Source organism: Salvia hispanica, chromosome 3 (assembly GCF_029641045.1).
Source record: "Salvia hispanica isolate PSC_SH4W2 chromosome 3, Shi_PSC_v1, whole genome shotgun sequence".
NCBI classification, from domain to species: domain Eukaryota; kingdom Viridiplantae; phylum Streptophyta; class Magnoliopsida; order Lamiales; family Lamiaceae; genus Salvia; species Salvia hispanica.
In genome coordinates, this window is record NC_142694.1 from 52169974 (window position 1) to 52188723 (window position 18750).

Sequence of the window (18750 nt, forward strand, 5' to 3'; positions counted from 1 at the left end):
TGGCTGGTGCGCCGGGGGGGGGGGGGGGGGGGCGATGGGGGGGAACCAGGGGGGTATGCCGTGGGGGATGCCGGGCGGCGGGCAGGGGAGCAGCGGGCAGTCAGCGCCCGGGTGGGGGGGTATGCCCCAGATGCAGCAGCAGATGATGCTGCAGCAGATGATGGGGATGATGTGGCAGGGGGGGATGTCGGGGGGGATGCCGCACGGTATCCATCCCGGGATGCCGGGGGGGCTGCAGGGGTCACCAGGAGGGGACGCGGTATATCGGCCCTCGCTTGATTTCTTGACGGCTTCGTCTCACACGTCGACCCCGGTGGAGACGCAGTTCTCTGGCGATGACCTTCTGTCATTGCATGATATGGGGATCGATCTCGGGGACGATGATACTCCCGTTCCAGCGACGCCGGCCGCGCCGAGGAAGAAGACGAGGGGGAAGGGGAAGGGCAAGGCGGTGGGTTCGTCATCGCAGCCCGCTGCCACTGGCCGGAGGAAGTGGACGGAGGATGAGTACGCCGCTGTGGCCAAGGGGTGGTTGGAGGTGTGCGACGATCCACTGGTTGCGAACCACCAGCGGGTCGTCAACATGTGGGCGAAGATCAGGGCTGCCTATAAGAACCACTGCCCGCATGGGAAGGACTTTAGCAACGAGGAGGTCCGGAAGGGGTGGGAGCGCACTAGGGCCGCGGTGGGCCGTTTTGCGAATTTATACGCCAACGCCCTCCGTTAGCTCAAAAGTGGGCAGACTGAGGACGACGCCCGGAGGATAGCCGCGAGTCAGTTCCCCTTGGAGGGGAAGTATAAGGAGTTCACCTTCTGGGAGTGCTTCTTGTTGCTGAAGGACTCGGAGAAGTTCCGGGCGGGGTGCGACGCTGGGTGGCCGAAGAAGCAGCGACTGAACTATAGCGGCGACTACAGCGGCAGCAGCGGCGGATCCCATGACCTCCCCCCAGATGCTGAGGAGTTTCCATCCCCTCCTTCATTTACTGGTCGCCCCCGCCCGGTTGGACAGAAGCGGGCGCAGCGGGCTGCGAGGGGCGGATCCCCCTTATCGCCCCGCGAGGTCCAGTCCTCCGCCCTCCCAGCCGCCCCACTCGAGTACGCTCTCCATTCGCGTAACCAAACGCGGGCTCAGATGTTACAGGTCTTCCGAGAGTGGAAGAACGCCACTGACCCCACGGAGAAGAGGTTTCTTTACGAGATGCTCGAGAGCATGCGTGCTGATTTAGAGATGGCGAGGTCACGGCTGGGGGGTTCCGACGTGGGCTCAGATACCACGGGTGGCGGCAGCGGCGGCGGAGACGAGGAGGGCGACGGCGACGGCGATGAGGAGTAGAGAGTGGCGGGGCTCGGGTGTTGAAGCCCTTTTTTTTTTAAAAAAAATCATGTACTTTTTTTTAAAAATCTTTGTACTTTTTTTTTAATGGAATGGATTATTTTTTCCGTATATGTGTCGTAAATTTAATTCCGTATATCGCAATTTTAATTCCGTAAATGTAGTATATTTTGAATTGTTTTTATTGCGGCTGGCCTATGGCTGGCCTAAATCTGACGTGGCAGGTGGTTTTTTTAGTGTTGCTGACGTGGCAGAGGAGAGAATGGCTGGCCTATGGCTGGCCTATTAACCATTGCGGATGCTCTTATTACCCAAAACACATAAACTTTACATTTCTTGCAACATGACAAAACGATTAAATCAAAACTAACATGATTTCGATGTGGTTTGGTATTATAGGTCAATGGTTAATTTTAAATTGTGAAGATTATAATAATAAATACGTATATTTTGTGTATTTTGAAAAAAATAATATCGAAAATCCATATACAAAATCAAAGCGAATCACGAGCTTAAGTATTTTATTTTTGGTTAATTTAACCCAGTTTAAATAATCAGTAACGGTGTTGTTTGGTTCTTTAAATAATCAGAAGCAAACTTGACTTTATTATTTTTCTTCCATGCTTTAGATGCCTATTCACTATTGACTAAAGTATGTAGTAGAAATATAACTTAGTACTTTGTCCTTTTTTTTTTTTCAATTCTATCCAAGGGACACCACTGAATCCGTTAATTTTAGAGGGGAATTTATATTTATTTATTAAAATTCATATTTATAATATTCTCCAGCATATGGGAAAACTCTCCGTCTAAACATAGTCAAAGCAAAAAAAATTTAAAAGTTGGCGACTTAAGTAGTATTGGAAATTTAGAGCTATTTCTTTCACTTCTCTTGACTATGAACACCGTATGTTATCGATAGTATTTTTCCGTCCCATTTAAGATGTTCATATTTTTGAGTGATATAGAATTTTAGGTGGAATATGTAGAGAGAAAAATATAGTTGAATATTTTAATGATGAAAGAGGAGAGAGATTTATTTTCAAATATAGAAAGTAGACATTTTAAGTGAGACAAACTAAAAAGAAAAAATGGACATATTAAAAAATGGACATATTAAGTGAGACGAAGGGAGTATTATTTTTGTTACGAGTACTAGTTACTAAGAGAGATTTCATGACATCGAGTTTATCAACATATATTTATAAGTTATTTGTATATTTGGAATATGAGATGACAATCATGAAATATTTTAGATGTGAAATTAAGAACCAAACACGTTTCAGTAAAAGAAACCAAACGAAAATATTTTCTTTTGAAATGAATAAAAGTAAACATCGGTCATAGACTGACAGGAAATTTGGTGGAAAATTTAAGGGACATTAAATGATTTAGTATATTTAAAATATTCAGAGTACTACTAAACTAATAGCTACTCCACTTTTAACAAACATTACTAGGCTAAAATATCTAATTATTTGTACTTGAGAGATATTTTGATTAGATTATTAACTAATTTAGCTATTTGCTAATATATTAATCAATCACTATGACTCCAGCGTTTCAGTTGAAATCTGTTGATTGTTTATCATTATCATTTTAAAAACTTTATCAACCATCATTCGTACAAATATTTTAATAGTACTAATATAGAACAGCGTAAATATAACAACATTTTGCACAAAATGTCTCTCTCACGAAATCAAAATTGACTCATCAATTATTTTATTTTTTTAATTAACACCACGATGACGGAGCAATAAATTAAGCTGCCACAATGGACCTTAAGAACAGATTCTGTTGAATTTTTAATGTCATTGACTCATTATATTGAATTATCAAAAAATCGTTAATTTTACTTTATTTGATGTACAAAGCCGTCCTGTAACAGAAATTTAAAAAATACAAAATTGAAAAAAATAAAACCTTTTTTGCACAACATAAAAAAAAAAAAATTCCTTTTTTCTCAACCATTCAGTTATGACAATAATTACGTTGCAGAAAATATATTGCTAAAACAGCGGTCAGTTCTGGTCACCAAAATAGAAAATTGAACAACAATATTTTCTTTGACTTGAATATTTATAATAATGGTATCTAACGCCAAGAATCATAATGTACACTCATATAGTCATATTATATGATGTGTTTCTTCGGTCAAAACTCACCACCTTCTCTATGTGTAGTATTCAATTTGATCAATTTTATTTATAACAGCTACATACATCCATTTCTTGTCAAACTCCATCAAAATGAACCAGAAGGAGGAGCTTGCAGTAGCCCAGCTGAGGAGAGCTGTTCACAAGCAAGGTTCTACCACAGAGGTAATAACTAATAACAATAAAATTAGATGAGGTGGAATCATAAAAATGATGAACATGTGGTGATTGATTGCAGGGATTTGGAGAGATAACTCTGATCAGATTCTTGGTGGCAAGATCATTCGACATAGACAAGGCTGCGAAGATGTTTGTGCAGTGGCGGAATTGGAGGGCTTCGTTTGTGCCCCTCGGTTACATTCCCGACTCTGAAGTTACTGCTGAGCTGCAACAGAATAAAATATTTTTGCAGGGGCTTTCAGCAAGAGGTAACCCTGTTGTTGCTGTCAAAGTCCACAGGCATGTACCTGGCAAGGATCCTCTCCAATTCAAGAGTATGCATTTTTTTTTTTGCCTTTCTTGTTTCATGCTTGTTATCTCTTTGTAATTTTGATAATATTTTGGTTGCAACATGAGAGTATCTGTATTTGATAATGATCTAAATGAGTTCTTCAAAGTATATGTTGTTGTGTATTTGTAGAATTAGCCTAATCCTAATATACATGATATATTTTTTTTCTACTAGATGCCTAAGACAATTGATGTGCATATTGTAAGGTTTTGTGGTTATGCAGATAGACTTGTGATGCTAATTTTTTTGTGTCTTGCAGAATTTGTGGTTCATCTGCTGGACAAGGTTATTGCAAGGTAATGTGATGACCAATTATGTAGGAAACTCAGCTATGTAGCTTTGAGTCTTGCAAAACATAGGCATTGTAATAGCTATTGCAAGTGATCTAAATGCACGTGTTCTGATTCAGATTTGTGCATCTGTTGATTGCAGTGGCTTTAGAGACAAAGAAGTAGGAAACGAGAAGTTGGTTGCCGTTCTTGATCTGCAAAAGCTTGCATACAAAAACATAGACATTCGTGGATTGATCACTGGCTTTCAGTTCTTGCAAGTAAGCTCTCAAACAAACTGATTCAATGCTCAATTAAGCTTTCCTTTATATTGATCAATTTGTTTAGGCCAAAAACTATTGCCTATTCTGATAAAGTGAGCACTCTCCTTGTCTGTGTAGGATTATTACCCGGAGCGCTTATCAAAGTGTTACCTGCTAAACATGCCCGGGTTTTTTGTGCGCGTCTGGAGACTGGTTTCGCGCTTTCTTGAGAAGGCTACTTTAGAAAAGGTACTTCATTCCCATGTTTATGAAGAGCAAATGGCCTCATTTTCACTACAACAAATGATTTTCACATACTAGACCATTAAGTTTGAGGCATCCACTGCAGATTGTGATAGTCTCGAATGAAGAAGAACGACGTGCATTGATCAGGGAAGTTGGCGCGGACGCCTTGCCAGAAGAGTACGGTGGGCGAGCTAAATTCACCCTTCTTCAAGATTTTCAACTCGATAAGCCTTCGGAAGAAAAATCTCTATTGATCACTTGATCATAGTCTCTCTCCATCGCCACTCTAACGCATGCCTATAACCCTTCATTCTACTGCAAAGCAATATGTCAAAACAAATTAATGAGGATGAAGATGATCATATATACATATACAGAGATGTAATGGTGACTCATCAGTAAAATCTGCTTACTAATGAAGTGAATCATTTTATTTTCTATGTACTTAAACTATTGATCTTTGTACTACACTTTTGATAAGCATATATATGTGATTGAGTCTATCATCTATGCGTTTTTTTTCAAATGAAATAACCAAATGTTAAGTTAATTGCCATATTAGAAACAGAGGGACACAAATTTTTGTCAAGAGCAAAGAGAGAGTACAATACAATTTTACAAATGTGTGTATACATTATTTATGTTGGATATTTTAGTGTAATTGGGTTAATTTGATTGATCAGTATTATCATAATGATACATCATATAAGTATGGAAGTACGGAGTGCACGCTTATTTGAATTCATTATGATGGACGGGGTTCCGGGGGCAACGCCCCGGTGTAGTGGGGTCCAAGGGGCAGAGCCCCTGGCTGTGTAAGAAATTTATCCGAAAATGTAATTTCTGAAAGTCAAAGGACTAGTTGTTTGCAATTTTGGAAACTTTTTGAAAAACAGTTAATTCGGTTTTTTCCCTTAACAAATGCACTGGTTCATCTACAAATGCACTGGTTCATCTTCTTCAAAATCTGATCGATTCTTTTGGTTCTATATACTTTTCGAACATCAACATATAATTGTTCTGAATTTTCTGAATTGTATCCGATCAAATATTTTGGTAGATACACCGAAATTGATTTGATCTGAAAGTGATATCATCACGACTTTCAGATTATCCGTATTATTCAATATTCTAAATCTCCCTAACAATTTATATGCACACACACACATATCAAGTGTGTATTATTTGATTTGATATAATATTTTTTTTTGTTTCCAATCAAATTGAACCAATTTACGTAGATGTTGTCAGTGTATTCTCTCATCTGCATGACAATCGGTAACGATTGCAGCTATGCTCACAAGTCACTACCTCAAACCCAGAATAGAGAGGGAGAAATAAATATACACTTCATATTCTTAAATTCAGTATCTAAAAAGAAATTGCATTAAGTTAGCTGGGTATTTTTTTGTTTGTAAACATAAAGAAATATCGTAGTTACGTGTGATATACCGTCTGACTTAATGACTTTAGAGAGTGATTATGATCATTATTTACGTTTGTCAATAATATTGAACACAATAACCCTGAACACAATAATATTGAACACAATAACCATACCGGCACAATTCAAAGTTTAAAAAACCAATTAATTTAAACACGTGGAGAGGTAGCATATCATTCCTCCAAAACAATAAATACTTATAAATTATTACTATCCCTATACTCTGATTTTATTTTACTCAATTTTTATTGCATTGGAAATAGAGTTTTATTTAGACGCAAGTAATAGTATTTATTTGAATTCAATATTTTGGGTAAGTGATCAATCTAAATCGCACGTCGTTAGTCCTTACAATTAGACAAAAAAGAGAGAAAATTATCACGAAATAAACACAATTAATTTTGAATAAGACTATTCAGTCTTTCATTGGTAGATGTAAATGACACTCCACTCTTTATTCCGCCCCACAAAAAAACATAAAATGAAAGAAAAATCAAAATAATTTTTTAACATTTTGCAGGGACATTGGCTTAACGTACAATACTGGTATATATTACTCCATGTGTATGTGTATGGAGATTATTGGCAATTTTGGCAATAAAACGAAGAGGATTACTCATTCCAACCGTCTCTGCTCTCTCTCCCTCTCTTGTTTTCTCACAGACTGGGTGCTTGTAGAAGTGTAAGAGCAAGAAATGGACCAAAATGAAGAACTTGCAGTAGCCCAGCTGAGGAGAGCAGTTCACAATCTTGGTTCTTCCACTGAGGTACTCTTTCATCTCTCACAAAGTTAAAAATCAAAACTTTTTTATTTGACAAAAAGGGATAATCAATTTTGTGCAGACATTTTTGGATATAACCTTGATGAGATTCTTGATTGCAAGATCATTCGACATAGACAAGACTGCAAAGATGTTTGTGCAGTGGCGGGAGTGGAGGGCTTCCTTTGTGCCCCTAAATTCCATCCCTGAATCTGAAATTCCAGATGAACTCGGCGGAGAAAAGATATTTTTGCAGGGCCTCTCCACAAAAGGGCACCCTGTGCTCATTTGCAAAGCTAACAAACATTATCCTTCCAAGGATGCACTTCAATTTAAGAGTTAGTCACTTTTTTTTGCTGTTAGGTTTTTTAATTTGATTTCTTGGTTTGTATTGATTTGATCATGGAGTTTGGGGTGATGCATTTTCCTAGCTTTTTGTGTTGTGATCTGGCCTAATGCATAGTTAAGGTTATCCTTTTGTTGCTTAGGAGGGTGATGATGGGTTAAAGAATTATGGAGAAGTTTACTATGTTCATGTTTAGACAATATCAATTATTAACCACCTACTAATGGTATCTTGATGAACTTTTTGGGCTTGTTTTGTTAATAGATGGTTTGGTATGATAAGGCTATTTGCCGATTAGTTGGTATCGTGTGCATGAATAGGTGGTGGAGGTTGCTGTTTTGGACTAGCTTTCTATACCTTTTATTAATATGTGCTGAACTTTGGAAAAAATGTAGTCCTGATCATTGGTTGAGAGTTTAAGAGAGGGTTGTTGAATGGATGTCGATTGTCGACTATTGTTGGATAGGTATGTGGGCCTAATTGAGTGCTTTTACAAGATGAGATTTTGCTAGACATAAGCACATGTTATGAGACATACATATCATGATCTATTTTGGGAATGTCGTGTCCTCTTGTAATTGTATACTTATATGCTGTAGTGCCTCCAAAAACCTACTTTGCACAGAAAGATAAACACCAATAGCTGTATTGAATGAGTTTCGAGATATATTCTTAAACGAAACAATGGTTAATGGGTGGTCAATACCTTCCGAACCCAACCCTTTACTGAATAAGGTGACCAAAAAACTTTGTTACTGATGCAAACGTTTCTCGTGGTGCAGAATTTGTGGTTCACCTGCTTGACAAAACCATCGCAAGGTATAGTTTTCAGTTAACTCCGGGCAAGGAAACCATACATTTGGTAACTGAGTTCATTTTGCAATTCTCTTCAAGTCATCCCAGTAGCTGGCCTGGTGAAGGAAAATGACTCAGAAGAGAGTTGCCATACTAACTATGTCTATGCCTATGATAGTATATTCCTCGTTCATTTTTTGCTGGCCATGAATGTTATTCGTTACTGTTGGTTTTAAGTTGTTTGTGGTTATGAAAGAAATTCAATGTTTCATGAAATACATTCATTTGGCTACAATCTATGTTTTGAAATCTAAGTCATTTCCTTCATTTCAGTGGCTTTAGAGGCAAAGAAATAGGAAATGAGAAGTTGATTGCCATTCTTGATCTACAACAGATTGGCTACAAGAACGTTGATGCTCGTGGTTTAATCACTTGTTTTCAGTTCTTGCAAGTAAGTGCTCCCGTTACTGTTTTCTGGATTGAAATCTTTTCATGTAGTAAAACTAAAGTATTTTCTGGTACGATCACTACTATATATATGTATACTGATTGTCTCATTATGATTCGTCTGCATAGGCATATTATCCCGAGCGCCTAGCCAAATGTTACCTGCTACACATGCCTGGATTTTTCGTGCGTGTTTGGAGACTGGTCTCACGCTTCATTGAAAAAGCAACTTTGGAAAAGGTATAGAATGGCATAATGAGGAAGGCCTAATCATCTGGTTTTAGAGTAGACATCTTGTTTAGAAGTACTGAACAGGCATTCCATATACTTTCAGATTGTGATTGTGACAAACGAGGAGGAACAAGAGGAATTCATTAGGGAAGTTGGAGAGGAAGTGCTGCCAGAGGAGTATGGTGGGAAAGCAAAGCTGATACTTGTTCAAGATGTGGAGCTTCAGCCATTAACGGAATGACTGACTTAACATATTTGAGTTATCCAACCTCATGCTAATTTTACTACTTTCCATCTATGAAGAAGAATGAGATCGGAATGCATGCAAGAATTAAGAGATGAATTATGTAATAGTCACACTTATTTATAGTGTATTTATATGTTGAAAGTCATGTCTATGTAAAAAGGAGGTCCTCTTATCCTACATTGCAAACGAGTAACATATAAATAACTCAATTATTTTTTAACTTCGTTGAATAGAAAAATGATTCAATGAACTAAGAATGGAGGATATGATTTTATAAATCCTTTACTTCATCTATGTGAATACATATGCGTCTATTAGAAATGTTAGCAGCGATCGGAGAAAGAAGGCTACTTACGTCATTGTTGTCCTTAGAATGGTTAGCAATATAAGAAAGATAACCGAAAACGGACTAAAAATGTCATGTGTCAGAATTACTTGAAATTCACACGGCTTGATATGCTTGAAATTTGCACGATGCTTGAAATTAGCCATTGATTTTGAGATCTTTGCTACTTACGTCATTTTCCTCCTTAGAATGGTAAACATTGTAAGGAAGATGACCGAAAATGGACTGAAAATATCATGTGTCAGAATGACGTGAAATTCGTACGGTACTTGAAATACTTGAAATTCGCACGGTGCTTGAAGCCATCTGTCATCGTTTAGGGGGCGTAAAAGATGATTTACTATTTTTTGGGATTTATTTTTCAGAGTTGCGATATAGGCAGAACTAATTCTTAGTGTCGAACCGTCAAACCAAAATAATAGGCACCATTTTCACCTCAATTTTCAATGTGCAACTTTTCAAGATAAGTTGTGTGTATGACATATATTTCAAATGGCTGTGGGGGTTCTCTCTTTAACAAATTCGAACCATTTACATAAAACCGACGAGACCACTTTTTGGTAAAATTCGAACCCTTTTTGTTTGAATCAAATTCGATGAGTGCTAATACAAAACTCTAATTAATTTGCAGTTACAATCACGACATTTTGCCGGTTCCTTCCAAAAGTTAAGGATATGTTTGATGAGTGCTTTTCAGCATTCATGGCGAGTTTCACTGTGATAGTGGTGTCATGGAATCCAGATGACATCCACTACCACGACGTCTTCTTCCAGGCATCCAGCGCCGATGGATTATTGAGCATCACGACCATCCTGGCCTTATTTGAGTACACCGTGGGTAAGTGATTTCTCATTTCAATTGCGTGACCCATGCAGTTGGTCTTACTTAGTAGTGTTTAACAATTTTTGCAGGAGCCACGCTAGCGAAAGGACTGAACCGATTGTTCGCGACATGTTTGGGCGTTGCGCTGGGATATGGGATGCACCATTCGGCCGCTTTGATGGATAAATACTCGGTCGTGATCGGGCTGTCTGTCACCTTCATAGGTACATACATTTATTACTCCATACAGTGGCTCTTAAATTTCTATATATGGCAAATGGGCGCCAAAGTTAGCAACTTAGCCACGTCACCATTTTTTATTTTCCCTTTTTGTCTTTTCTTATGTTTTTTCTCACTGTTAACAAAAATAAAAGATAGAAATAGATATATGCAATATAGTGGACCCACAAGTTAATGACAGGTGTCCACTAATGCTAGTTCAAATAGATTCACTAGGTACTAATACAAAACTCTAATTAATTTGCAGTTACAATCGCGACGTATTGCCGGTTCTTTCCAAAAGTCAAGGATATGTTCGATGAGTGCTTTTCAACATTCATGGCCAGTTTCACCGTGATAATGGTGTCATGGAGTCCAGATGACACCACACTCAAAGGGGAGTGCTTGCGCCTCATCGCTATCTGGGTCGCCGGCATCATGGCCATTTTGATCTGCATCTTCGTCTTCCCCGATTGGGCAGGCGAAGATCTCCATGTAGGCACCGCCGACAACATTGACCGACTTGCCCGTTATCTAGAAGGTAATAGATTTTTTTTAAATTAGGGCTCCCGATTTTGTGTTTGTCCTCTTACCTCAATGACATAGCTCTGCTTCTCTATTCTCTCTCCCTCTTCACTTTCCTCTTCCGTCACAGCTCGGTGATCTATAGCGATATGCTTTTTGCGGCGAGACGAGACGGAACCATTTTCAATTCTTCACTTCATCTCTCTCTAAAATTGACGAGAAGAGACCACTTTTTGCGGCGAGACGAGATGGAACCATTTACATCGACATTGTCAATTGCAATTGGAGAACAATGATGTTCCAATATAACAGACAAAGGATATATATAGATTTTGAGATATTTGCTACTTACGTCATGTCTGTCCTTAGAATGGTTAACAATATAAGGAAGATGACCGAAAACGGACTGAAAATGTCATGTGTCAAAATGACTTGAAATTCGCACGGTGCTTGAAATGCTTGAAATTCGCACGGTGCTTGAAATTTGTCATTGATTTTGAGATCTTTGCTACTTACGATTTCGTCCTTAGAATGGTTAATAGTGCATAGACGTTGACCGAAAACAGACTGAAAATGTCATGTATTTTTTCGATGAAATTTAATGTAATAGATTTTTTTGATGAAATTTAATGTTTTATTGATCTAATACTACTAATTATTTGTTTCTCTTTGTATTAGCTTTCGGCGGTGTGTATTTTCGAGAATCACACGACGATGATATAGAGGCACTCAAAGATTACAAGAGCGCAGTCAAAGATCACTCTCATACGGTTGTATTATAGACAAATTGTGCCATCCGTGGACGTCCTATTTTAAATAGGGATGGATTGATACGAATCGATACGAATCGGTTCTGCTCGAAATTGTGGAATAGCATAAGTGGGAGTTAACCCTTTACCTTGACCATGGTTTTGGGTTATGTTAGGACTCCATAACTTATATGCTTATCAGTAGATTTGTCTAACACTAAAAAATAATTTATAACACTAGGGGAGTGTTATATTGCTGACTCAATGCTTAATTGCTAACTACAATTCAATAATAGCCATTAGATATTTAAATTAAAGGCCTAGATCATCAACCACCAAATGTCAATACGATCAACAAAAAACGTCAATAAGGCCATATGATTAATTCCAAAAAATATAAATAGGGGTCTTAATGTCAAGTTAGTTATAACTAACTTTTAAAAGAAATCCCAATACTTTAAATTCATATAACATATATCAAATTAAAGATAATTTTATAAGGATTCCAACGATATACTACATGCATATGTTCCGATGTCAAAATTTGAAAAAAAAAATCTAGAATTTTCGTATTTTTTGTACACAGGTTAATGTCAATGCAACTAAGATAATATGTCAATATAAAGCATATACAATGTCAATCCTAAATTGTGTTGACATTCTCAAAGCATTGTATTTTCGAAACACTATATTGACATTTTCATCAAAAACCTTAATTTGGAGTTTTTTTTTATCTTTTTCGATTTAATTAATAAAAATGAAAATTACACGTGGCAAATTGTAGACCACACGTTTTCTAAAATCATATAGCCTTAAATTAATTGTAGTTAGCAATTAAATGATGAGTTAGCAATTGATCACTCCCCTATAACACTAAGTGAAATAGCAAACATTTCCTTAAGTCCGACTCCAACTAAGTTAACAAAATATGAGATTTTAAATAGCCTCATCGTACCAAACTCTGCCCAACGATTTTATTCGATTGTTAACTGGTGGTATGATTAATTGTGAAATTTTTTGCAATTCAAGCACAACCAATGCCTATTATGATAGCCTTAACTAATTAATGATAAGTTGGTCCTAACTCAGTAATCACTCATAGTGTTTGGTTATTCTTAGCATCACCTGATTAGGTATAATATTGTTCCATATTCAGTCAGTAACAGAAGACATTTTACTTAGCTAATAAAGTGTATCTACTTAAACTTTGGTCACTTAATTGGGATTATTATGATTTGTGTGTTTTAATTGAAAATATAGCCCAATTACTACTTGTGCCACTTATATAAGAAAATCACATACCACGACTTCATGGATGAGCGTAGGAAAATATATGTTAAATCGATTTATTAGGTTAATCAGATATGACTTCCCCCATGTAATTCAATAATATATACATACTTGAACAAAAAGCAAGAAAAAAAATTAAGCTTGTAACTCAAGAGTGAGAAGAGATCCTTTAGTTAGTTAGAAAATAGATTTTGTTATGGTGGTGTTCATGAAAACTAAAGCAAAATAAAACCTATTTAACTTGAAAAGAACAGGTTTGGAAGTCAATATAAAGGATTTTGAATTACAAAAAGTATGAAATGCAAAAGAAGACAATAGAAGCCTTTGGTGATCTTAGGGATGATGAAGAACTAGGACCAACTGACTGGACTACTGTTAGAAGATATATAAATAGCCTAAATGATGCGGATGGTGAACAACTACACCCTTATTCTCTATCTGAAAATAATAAATATTCTAGACAGTATGAATTTGAAAGATACTCGAGTCCACTTTTTAAATGGTAAGTAATTTGTGTCTTGATTTCCTTAATTCTTAAGTCTACCAAGGTTTTGCTTTATTTTTCTAATAATCTAATTAAGGCTCACATGTGTTATTTTCAACTCTTGTAGTCATGCTTAGCACATCATTTGATTCCTATAAGCTCGTTCTGATCTTTTTCTTTTGCTAAAATCTAATAGCATTTTTAAATTCTAAACAGATTATAGTAGCTGTTTTAGACTTAAAGGTGTTGCTTTAGATTATGCCAAAGGTCTGTTCTATGCACATAATTTATCATTGTAATTTTATGCATAAATCTATAAGATATTGTTTAATTTAGTCTTATCTTTATTATTTATGTCTAAAAGAAATTAATGTGATTCAGTTTAATTTATTTCTTTAGTATAAAATATTCTGTGTATTCTTATACATAAACATATATTACTCATATGTAAAAAAAACTTTAAAACAAAATTTCCCTAAAAGCACTTTATTTAGTATGGTACACGAATTAATTTGATTACATCAGCTAAACACAACTTCGTAGAATAAGTAAGTGTATGCACTGACTCATGTTGAATTTCATATTATCCTCTCTAAAATTGATTTTTTAAACTAAAATGTCAACTACATTGCATTATATTTTTTATTATGACAATCTTAAAAGTAGAATAATCGTGGTCCTTTGCTTAATTCCACTTATTTAACAACCAATTTTTCATATCATTTTTTTTACTTATTCTCGAAAATATAGGATGGTAGCTGGAATTTTTTTAAAGCCTGGATTCTTTTTACGTTTGAAGGACTCAACTTCACGACCAATGTGAAAGATGCAAATGGAATCAAAGAACGAGACATGTAATATCGATGACGGAGAAGGAGTTTGCATATGGGCAGGAGACATAATTCATTTTACTAGCCCAATTCTTTTACTTGAAAGCTACTTTTGAGAAGGCCCAACTATCTATTCCTCATTCCAATGATTGTAGTTAAATACGGTCAAATATATTTCCCAATGGTTCAGATATGGTAGACGTCTATAGAAACTTTGACTACAGTCATATTCTTTTACGATGGAAATGATTTTAGTGTCTCGTGAATTTTCAAAGCTAAAACCCCGAGGTCACTCAATGGTAGCATGATAAATACGGAGTACCTTTTTTTTAATAAAATATTTCGGCATATGTTCACTGAGTACATCAAGTATTCAGCCATGCATAAAAATGTGTAAGTTGAGCTGTGATGGGTGTGACAGAGCTTATGGAGATTTATGTTTGCTTTTAATCTTATCTTACTAATCTAAAGTGACAGTTTGGTGAAAAGATCTTAATATCCTTTTTGGAGGAAAAATGGAAGATGATGTGTAATAGACTGATAAATAAAAAATTGTTCCGAAAACATTTGCTGCAGTTTGAGATGACCTTTCCATATTCCCAATTGGCGTATGCGAGAAGTTTTGTAGTATCTATCCCTTAGTCATTCTAAGAGGTTGAGTTGAAGAAAAAGAAGATAAATTGTTAGACAAAATAATTGTCCAATGCAATTAGAGGCAATGAATTTCCAAACAAGATTTACATCTCTATAAGCACCATTCACAAGTTACAAGAAGAGTATTACAACAACAAAAAATTAAACCTTGAAGAAAGTTGAGTCAAAGGCCAGACGCCGGTGGAAGGATTGTCGGCGAGGCAGGGAGGTCGAGAGAGGAGGCAGGTGGTGCGGGCGGCGATTCAAGGCCGGGGAGGCAGGGCGGTCGAGAGAGGAGGCAGGGGTAATCGAGAGTAGGGAAGGGGAGAGTATTGCGCTGGGCCGCCGGCGTGGTTCCTTGAGGGAGGAAGAAAAAGATCCACCTCGATCTGACGACAATTTTTTAGAAAATTTTGAAGCCTAAGATTATGTTTGGGCAATTGTGATAAATTTACAGAAAGAATAATGGGGACGGAAGGGATAAAGGAGGCGTGTGAAATGAAATGTTAATGTGTGCATTTGTAATTTTATTTTCATTAATTGTGCGTTTATTATTGCATATTAATGGGGTGGGTGGATTGGTTCATGCTTCAAGATTGTTTATATTTTAGTTTCATTGTTTATTATTTTTATTGGTAATTAAATTTTTTATTGAAGTGAAAATAGCAAAATATCTAAATTAAGAGTATTTTTTGATGGAATAAAAATAAAACCATCATTAATAAAAAAATGAAGATGTTTATTGATTTTAAGCGTAAACGAGTACTACTAAATACTACTCCCTCCGTCTCAGATTTATAGTCACATTTAGTTATGACACGAGTTTTAAGGAATTGGTGGAGTGTGTAATTAATGAAATGAAAGGTGGAGTGTGTAATAAATGAAATGAAATGGTGAAGTGAGATGCTGGAGTGTGTAATAAATGAGGTGAGTTGGTTGAAGGTGGATTCCATTTTGACTTTTATGTTTTTTATTTTTGTTTTGATTTATTTTAATTTCGATAATGGCATTTGGGTGTAATTTTAGTGAATAATGGGATAAAATTTTATGTCCAAATATGAAAAGTTCTAAATGTGACTATAAGAGCATCCGTAATGGTGCTTAGGCCAGCAATAGGCCAACCATTCTCTCCCCTGCCACGTCACCAACACTAAAAAATCTACCTGGCACATCAGATTTAGGCCAGTCATAGGCTAGCCGCAATAAAAATAATTCAAAATATACTACATTTACGGAATTAAAATTACGATTAAAATACGGAATTAAATTTACGAGACATATACGGGAAAATTCAATAATTTTATTTAAATAAAAAAAAGCACATTAACTAAAAATCATAAAAATAACATAATAAAAAAAAATCCGGGCTTCCACACACGAGCCACCTTGAATCTGTTATAGTTTGCCGCTAGCCGAACGGGGGTCTCGCTGTTTCTGTTTCTGTTTTAGGTCTTAATTTTGTATTGGGCTAGTTGTTGTTGTCCATCGCTAGATGTTGCTCTTGTACAGAAATTTAGAGATAGAGAAAATCGCGTTTATATAGTTTTTCAAAAATTAAAAAAAAGAATTAAAAAAAACAAAATTCGGCGCTGGCCGATCGCTGGCCGCCACAATGGCGGCCAGCGCCGAGCGATCGGCCAGCCCACGCCGATCGGCTCGCCGATTTCGCGCTGGGCGACTCCAATGGTTCGGCTAGCCGGTCGCTAGCCGCCCATTACGGATGCTCTAAAGGTGAGATGAACTTTTATGGCAAAATGTGACTATAAATCTGAGACGGAGAGAGTACTTCGTATGGTCTAATAGAAGAAACTTATTCGATTGTCCCTTGCCACTTCAATTTAATTTTGAAAAGACCAAGATTGACCATAAAACTATCACGTGGGGTGTGACTATAGAATTAGAGGTTGTAATAGTAGAGATTATAGAACAGATTTTTTAATTGATAACATAGTCATTACTTTTTGAATAGTAGTAGTGTGTTTTAGTGCAAAAAGTTAGTTTTATAAAATATTACTACAATAAGTTATAAACATTGAAATTAATAACCATATGAGATAATTGCATATTGATAGTTACTCTATTTTATTATTATCATGTTGTTTTATCATAACCGGTTTTATGTTATTGAACATTAAGAGTGATTAATTATTTTATGTTAATATTATGAATATATAATTTTTAAAAAATGTGATTACTTTGTAGTAGGATCCAAACATGTTGTATCCAAACTTATAAATTTTGTATAACTTCTTAATATAAAGAATAGTGTGAATTGTCACATTATTATTTTTACTCTATTTAGATTATAAATTAAAATTTTATATGTATTTCATTCATTAGAGAGTAGTAAATTTTTCATTTAGAGTGAGACAAGATAAGTATATTTATGTTTTTTTTTGAATCATCACATTGCTTTGAATTCATATTTTCTATATATTTATTATATTTTGTATCAATTATTTGAAACTCTTATGTCCTGTGCATAGCACATGTGTAAATACTAGTATTCTTAATGTGTCGTGTCTTCATAGATGACATCATTCGCTCTTGAACGCTTCAGCTAAATGGTAGTATTTCTTTTGAGTTCATGTATTGATGAGATACTATTCATTTTGAGATGATACTGTGAGTTATTCAAGCTATTCCTATCATTTCAAGTTATCCCAAGCATACAATTGTTTTCCCCTTTCTTATCCGCTTCTTTAACTCTTCTCTAGTCGCGATCATCCGTGACAATTTAATTTGGAGTGTAACACCCCAAAGAAAGGGCTTAGTCGAAATGAACATTTTAGATAGAAAAATCGTCGAATTGGAGTTTATTGGCAAGTAGTAATAAATAAGAGTAAGTAATAAATTTCATAACGGTTTTATAGATTTTATAAGATTTAACTATTAGAATCATTGTATAGATTAATTCGTAAGAAAATATGGAAAAATGACATTATTAAAATACTCTAATATACAATAAAGGAGATAATCCTATATATAGAAGATTCTAGAGGAACTTAACTAAATACTACTCCTAGTACTCACTTTTCTCACTTTCTTCATTCTTTTACATTTTTGCAAAAAGATAAAGTTCATCTTTAATTCAAAAAGGGTATTTAAAGGAGAACTCGAAGAGGGATCGGGCATTCAGGGAAAATCAAGGCAATCCTTCACACTCTTATGTTTTTTTCTAAACATGAATTGCGATAAAATATTGAGGAAGAACATAAAATTTAAAAGTCTAAGTTGGGAATTAAATGATTATATTTGGAAGTATATCAATAAGTAATACTCCTAGAGATTCAAAACTAAAATGGAAATCAGATTCATGAGATTGATAAATTTATCTTGGATCTTTTGATTTTGAATTCATAACCTAGAATAAGTATAAGTGCTAATTTGTGGAAAAATTTTCTAAGCGAGGTTATTGTTTACTATAAATTATATCATACAAAAAGTTTGATTAATGTTTCAAATTAGTACATTCCATTAAATAACACCAACACCGTCAACTTTTTCTTATTTTTCATCCTTCACTCCTATCCAAATTATTATTTCTTAGTAATACATACGACCTTCTTAAAAGAATAGATAATAATTTAGTCAATAAGTATTAATCAGACCACTTTTCTCATGCTTGGCATCCCATGAATTCTTATTTTTATATTTATCAAATCCAATGAGAACTAATGTTCACAGAAAGATGAGAAGCAGTGGAAACAGCAGTATCAGAAACAAGAAACAAGCAAAGAAAAAAATGATGGGATTTTTCCAGAGCAGAAAGCAATGGGGTCAACAATTCATTCTGAAT

The 18750-nt window shown here is 35.8% G+C and overlaps 3 protein-coding genes across 4 annotated transcripts; all 3 read left to right on the forward strand.

Annotated features, from left to right (window-relative positions):
- Nucleotides 1-3452: 3452 nt before the first annotated feature.
- LOC125215581 (sec14 cytosolic factor-like) lies at nt 3453-5287 on the forward strand. Its single transcript, XM_048117035.2, has 6 exons — nt 3453-3657; nt 3731-3986; nt 4263-4299; nt 4436-4553; nt 4674-4784; nt 4885-5287. The coding sequence occupies exons 1-6, from the start codon at nt 3586-3588 to the stop codon at nt 5041-5043; spliced, it is 753 nt and encodes a 250-aa protein (XP_047972992.1). The 5' UTR covers nt 3453-3585; the 3' UTR covers nt 5044-5287.
- Nucleotides 5288-6737: 1450 nt separating this feature from the next.
- Nucleotides 6738-9229, forward strand: LOC125215733 (SEC14 cytosolic factor-like). 2 transcript variants are annotated; one of them, XM_089067436.1, is made up of 7 exons: nt 6738-6771; nt 6889-6992; nt 7069-7324; nt 8115-8151; nt 8461-8578; nt 8704-8814; nt 8909-9229. In XM_089067436.1, the coding sequence occupies exons 2-7, from the start codon at nt 6921-6923 to the stop codon at nt 9044-9046; spliced, it is 732 nt and encodes a 243-aa protein (XP_088923562.1). In that variant the 5' UTR covers nt 6738-6771; nt 6889-6920; the 3' UTR covers nt 9047-9229. The 2 variants fall into 2 exon arrangements, with proteins under 2 accessions (XP_088923562.1, XP_047973218.1); XM_048117261.2 differs by lacking the exon at nt 6738-6771 and having other exon boundaries at nt 6799-6992.
- An 871-nt stretch (nt 9230-10100) lies between these two features.
- Nucleotides 10101-14346, forward strand: LOC125210334 (aluminum-activated malate transporter 8-like). Its single transcript, XM_048109891.1, has 5 exons — nt 10101-10236; nt 10311-10445; nt 10709-10981; nt 13705-13755; nt 14288-14346. Exons 1-5 carry the CDS (start codon nt 10101-10103, stop codon nt 14344-14346), a joined length of 654 nt encoding a protein of 217 aa, XP_047965848.1.
- The last annotated feature ends 4404 nt before the right edge of the window (nt 14347-18750 follow it).

Bases quoted from the DNA above. Each gene is read 5' to 3' on its own strand.
- LOC125215581 (XM_048117035.2), top strand. From the start codon at position 3,586: ATGAACCAGAAGGAGGAGCTTGCAGTAGCCCAGCTGAGGAGAGCTGTT. The intron at 3,658-3,730 runs GTAATAACTAAT...GATTGATTGCAG, and splicing joins AGCAAGGTTCTACCACAGAG to GGATTTGGAGAGATAACTCT. The intron at 3,987-4,262 runs GTATGCATTTTT...TGTGTCTTGCAG, and splicing joins GGATCCTCTCCAATTCAAGA to AATTTGTGGTTCATCTGCTG.
- LOC125215733 (XM_089067436.1), top strand. From the start codon at position 6,921: ATGGACCAAAATGAAGAACTTGCAGTAGCCCAGCTGAGGAGAGCAGTT. The intron at 6,993-7,068 runs GTACTCTTTCAT...AATTTTGTGCAG, and splicing joins ATCTTGGTTCTTCCACTGAG to ACATTTTTGGATATAACCTT. The intron at 8,815-8,908 runs GTATAGAATGGC...ATATACTTTCAG, and splicing joins AAAAAGCAACTTTGGAAAAG to ATTGTGATTGTGACAAACGA.
- LOC125210334 (XM_048109891.1), top strand. From the start codon at position 10,101: ATGGCGAGTTTCACTGTGATAGTGGTGTCATGGAATCCAGATGACATC. The intron at 10,237-10,310 runs GTAAGTGATTTC...CAATTTTTGCAG, and splicing joins CTTATTTGAGTACACCGTGG to GAGCCACGCTAGCGAAAGGA. The intron at 13,756-14,287 runs GTCTGTTCTATG...TTACGTTTGAAG, and splicing joins TGCTTTAGATTATGCCAAAG to GACTCAACTTCACGACCAAT.